We start from the raw sequence: 4,780 nt of genomic DNA, 5'->3' as shown, positions 1-4,780 counted from the left end.
GGGGGGATAAACATAGATAATACACCATAAGAAGGTCACCTGTTTGCCCATTAACCCACTTATATATTAAAAAAATCCATAAAGCAAAAAATTTAAATAGTACTTGCAGTGGGAGATCTTACCACCATGAATATTGACACCATTTGCTCGAGAAGGATCAACAATACCAAATGGACCAGAGACACCAAAAACTGGCGGTATGCTAGAAACTCCAAAATGAGGGGCACTCTGGAAAGACGGCTGCGCGATGAAATAACGTGTTATTGTTACTGGAGTTGCAGAACACATCAAAACCAACACCAAGAAGTATCACAACACATCACCTGAACCATGATTGGACTTGGTCCTGTGGGGGTTATATAAACAGCAGGCCCAGCATTTACAAAAGCATTAATCTGCAAAATCAACAAGCTTTCAGAATACTTAAACCATGTGAATCACTTGTGTGATAGTGAAATTTATAGAAATATGCATACAGGAGATGGTCCCATTCTAAGCGTCATCATTGTCCGTCCAAGCTCAAAAAGCATAGACCCCAAATGCTGCATCGCTACTCCCAACTGTGCCGACTCATTCTGGATCTGGCTTCGCACAGATGGATCAGCAGTGGCAGCATCTGTCTGAATACGTTGTGCAAGATGCTGAAACAAAAATCAGAAGAATGTAGGTCACAAAGAAGTCCGCACAAATGTTCGCATTTATCTCTTCGGTTGTCTAAAAAATTATTTGAGAGAGAAACAATTTAACAGACACAAAACTGCATCATAGCATATGCACAATCAGTTGCCAAAAAACAAATCATGAAATTCTAACACCAGAAAAAGCATCAACAGTCCTATGAGCGTTGTGTTAAGAGAGTGAGGAAGGGAAATTTTCAAATGTTCAGTTTATATATAGATTTCCATAGCATTGTCTATAAAAGTACTCAAATTGTAACACTTGCTTAGAGAGCATTGGCTTGGAGACTACAATAGAAGGGAAAATAGTTAGGAAATATAGTATCTCTGTCAAAGGTCATCCATTGCAAAGGTCAGAAGCGCAGAATACAAACTACAAGAGGGAAAAGTAACATACAGAAAGCGCGGAAGAAGCACTGCCGCCAAGAAGTTGTTGGGCCCTTTCAACAACTGAAGCCAGCACCTCAGGACTTGGAAAGCTTTGGTTCAAGTAAGCATCATCTGTCGCTGGTGTTGGTGGTTCCTGAGCATTGGAGTCCGTGGATGGTGGAACACCTTCATTTTCATATATCAAAAAAGAATTGCATAGATATTAGTGCTATTGACAAACAACAAATAAACCAGCTGCAAAAAGAATTACCATACCATTGTTCTGCAATACTTGGTCCATGCGATTGATATACTCCAAAAGGGTCGTCATGGAATCAGGAATAACCTATGATCAATGTTAAAGTTAGATGAATGAAATACAGATGGCAAAAGATGAGGAAGAAAATGATAACAGTATATTAACCATGTTGCGAGGAATAGCGCCGGAAGGTGGAAGCTGTGACACATGAATTTGATGATTGAGAATTGAGAACCCAGGTGGTGCCTGGCCTGGCTGAGCTCTTCCATTATTGGCCCCATCTGGTGGGGGCTGGTTTAATGGCACCTAATTAAGCAACCACAGAGAAGTTAAACATTAATGTATATATCAGCAACCCTAGATAGGCCTATTGAGGAAACCTCATTACCGAGAACGTAGCATTTGCCACACCACCAGGCATCCCAAGAAAGTTACCAAGAATATCCCGAACAGTCTGAACATAACAGAAGGGAGGAATTATACCAATGGGCAAGTGAAGCAAGCGATCATCTGACAGAAAATTATACAGAATGCTAGAGGAAAGCATATACCGCAGGAATGTCATTTATCACCCCCTCGGAAACCATAACATCTATAGTTTCCTAGAAGAGAATAAATAACAACTATTTAAGAATTATAATCGATGTTCAACCATTGCTAAATGGTAGGCAGAGCGGCAACTTTTCAAATAAATAAGTTAATATAATCAATGTTAACCATTACAAAAATGGTAGATGCATACCCTGGACATGTAATCTCCCAGTATTGCTCCATTTCCAGCATTATTAACTGCAACCACGACAAAAATGTAAAAGGTTCATAAGGCCAAGTCACAGTATACTGTCTTCCAAACATACTATACTAAAGATCATGACAAATGAATTGAATTCAGGAACAACCAATTACATCTAAAATGAGCAAAGGTACAGAAAATATAATCAGATAGCAGAAACGATCTGCACAAGCATATAACCCTGACTAGTCAACAGTGCCTCTGCATAGACTAAAGCAACAAATATACCAGAGGATTAATCAAGACCTCTTTCAGTTTAAATAGCCTGAAAACTCCACTGGCTCTTTACATCCACAGCTAGCTAGAACTATTTTAATCCTCCTTGTGTTAAACAACGTTCTTTATGGAATGTGCATTGCATATACTGCAGTTTGTGTGCAAATGGAGAACATGACATTTGGGAGGTGGATGCAGACTTAATTTGAGCTCCCATAATGCTGACGCAGGGTAAGGCGCACCATGTATGTATACTAAATCATGACAGCATATCAAAATATTTGTTGTGCTCAGGATTGATGATGTAGGTATCAGAGCAATGACATATCTGACTTACCATTAGCATTGGGGTTTGCTTCAGGAGTCTCAGATGAATGCTGGCCCTCAGCCGTGCGCCGAGCCACCAAATGCAATGTATATCCATCTTCCAAATCTTTAGATTGTCAAGGATACATATATATGACAAGAGTTGTGACCAGAGAGCAATCAATACAATCCATGGATAAATGTGGCAGGAGAACAACTTAAAAAGCATCCATTAAAGTGTCAGATGAACAGGTATACGAATATTGCACGTAATCATGCTGTGAATGACAGAAACCAACAACTAACGACAACCTCCTATTATTGCACGTAATCTTCAGTAAAATCTACAGTTCCAGCGGTTACTAGTGAACAACTCGACTTAATAAATAAATGCATACCAAAAGCTTACAATGATTTGAAGTTCTGGTTCGTATTTCTAGGCAACTTCAATACGACAAAAACTTCGGTATGACTCATCAAGGTAATAACTGATGTGGAGATACAGATGGTTCAATAATTAAACTTTGTAGCCTTGACAGGAAACGAACAAACAAAAGGATACGGTATTCCGACAAGAGATGATCATCCTTTAAGACTCTTCCTCTAAAAATCAGCCGCTGCTGCTCCACAGGAATCCTGGTGACATCTACTATCTTCTCCTTTAGGTTCAGAACAGTCTCCTGAGAAAAAATATTGGCAATTAGTTCAACAGAAAACACTGCACACAATAATATGCGCTATTCCGGCTCTAAATACAGGGATTGACAATTAACAGGGAGTTGAGCCTAAACAGAACAATAGCATTGTTAGCACTTGCAGGTAGTTCAGCAGCCAACAGACGGGCACGGCGGAACCAAACTAGAAAAGCCAGGGCATAATTACATTCTTGTCGACGCGGAGCTTGTGCACTTGCGACTCGAGGGTCTTGATGTTGATCTCGATGGTGGCGGATTCCGGGCCATCTGCGCCATCCCTCGCCGTCGAACTCCCGGCACCACTGGCACCGTCGTCAGCCATCCCTGCAGCCACACACAGAAAACCGATTAAGGATCACTCAGGCGCCATACAAAGTACAGGGCATGTAAACTGGCAAGGCGGGGGGCGCCTCTCGCCCTGCTCGGAGCTCTCCCTAGGGTTACCGACTCCGCCCCCGGCACAAGATCCCCGCGGAGGAACCACCGAGGGAAAAATCGGGCCTTTTGCTCCGGCGGGGCCCCGGAGGAACCGCCGCCGGCATTTCGGGGCGCCGGCTGGCGGCGGATCTAGGCGGCGTGCCGCCGGATGAAGTCCGTCTAGGGTTCGACCATGGGTGGGTGGGTGGCAGGGCAGGGCGCGCGTACCTCGGAAACCGTCGGCCAAGATCGCGGACGGCCGGGGAGGGGGGTCGGCGCAGCACGGCAGGAGGGGCGGGCGCGACGGGGCCGAGCGGGGACGGCGTGGGCGGCGGGGTGGGAGGAGGAGGGGTCGAAGGGCGAGGCGGAGGCGGCACGGCGGCGGCGCTAGGGCACGGCGGTGGGATTCAGGGGGAGGGGAGAAAGCCCGATGGATTTTGTTTTGACTGCGGCGACGAGTGTGAAGACTCGTCCTTGCGGTGGTCTCTGCCTTTTGCCTTGCCTTGGGCGCCGCTCCTTGTAGATTCTAGAACAGTCTAGGGAGTGGCATTCTCTTGGGGAGAAAAATAGGTCTTTTATGCATAACCTTATACTACTACTACCTGAGTTTATATGGAAATTAGGTTTATGATAGAGCCCTTGTATGTCTTTCGGCCATGGATGTTGTTTGCTCTGACTCTAATGGCGGGGCTGATACGATGTTTTTGTTTTCTGGCGGTGCTTTCTCTCCGGGAGATTATAGGTTAGGGTTGTTCAGGATCGTTTCCTTTCCCTTTCTCTCTCCCTCTCCTAACTGATTAGAGTGGTGGCGAAATGAAGGAGCGAGGCTACACCGTTGATGATGGGCGTGGAAGGAAGGGCCATCTGATGGTTTGAGCTACCCGACACGCCACCCCGGAGAAGGATGAGTAGAGTGATATGGATACGAGGTGGGGGGTGGGGGTGATGGCGGATTCGTGTGTGTTAATATGGGGCCCGTGAAGTAAGGCGGGTATATATAATGTTTTGAGCGGCGATGGGGAGTTAGGGGGGCCATAATGAGAAGGGG

At 45.0% G+C, this 4,780-nt stretch overlaps 1 protein-coding gene across 3 annotated transcripts in view; it reads right to left on the bottom strand.

The window, feature by feature from the left end:
• The window catches only part of LOC119319237 (ubiquitin-like domain-containing protein CIP73), an 11,512-nt gene extending 7,263 nt beyond the window's left edge, over nucleotides 1-4,249 (bottom strand). Inside the window, exons 1-13 of one of the 3 annotated variants that reach the window (XM_037593725.1) lie at nucleotides 3,961-4,249; nucleotides 3,503-3,639; nucleotides 3,183-3,300; nucleotides 2,652-2,747; nucleotides 2,048-2,094; nucleotides 1,857-1,907; nucleotides 1,694-1,759; nucleotides 1,471-1,611; nucleotides 1,323-1,392; nucleotides 1,075-1,232; nucleotides 477-641; nucleotides 324-395; nucleotides 123-240 (exon numbers count right to left, since the gene is read on the bottom strand). In XM_037593725.1, the coding sequence (XP_037449622.1) occupies nucleotides 123-240; nucleotides 324-395; nucleotides 477-641; nucleotides 1,075-1,232; nucleotides 1,323-1,392; nucleotides 1,471-1,611; nucleotides 1,694-1,759; nucleotides 1,857-1,907; nucleotides 2,048-2,094; nucleotides 2,652-2,747; nucleotides 3,183-3,300; nucleotides 3,503-3,637 (1,237 nt within the window). In that variant the 5' untranslated portion in view covers nucleotides 3,638-3,639; nucleotides 3,961-4,249. Of the gene's footprint in view, nucleotides 1-122; nucleotides 241-323; nucleotides 396-476; nucleotides 642-1,074; nucleotides 1,233-1,322; nucleotides 1,393-1,470; nucleotides 1,612-1,693; nucleotides 1,760-1,856; nucleotides 1,908-2,047; nucleotides 2,095-2,651; nucleotides 2,748-3,182; nucleotides 3,301-3,502; nucleotides 3,640-3,960 lie in introns of those variants that run through there. The other 2 variants (XM_037593727.1, XM_037593726.1) reach the window with 2 other exon arrangements.
• Between the last annotated feature and the right edge of the window lie 531 nt (nucleotides 4,250-4,780).

The sequence above is a fragment of the Triticum dicoccoides genome, chromosome 6A (assembly GCF_002162155.2).
Source record: "Triticum dicoccoides isolate Atlit2015 ecotype Zavitan chromosome 6A, WEW_v2.0, whole genome shotgun sequence".
Lineage (NCBI taxonomy): Eukaryota > Viridiplantae > Streptophyta > Magnoliopsida > Poales > Poaceae > Triticum > Triticum dicoccoides.
This window is presented reverse-complemented; position numbering and strand designations above follow the sequence as displayed.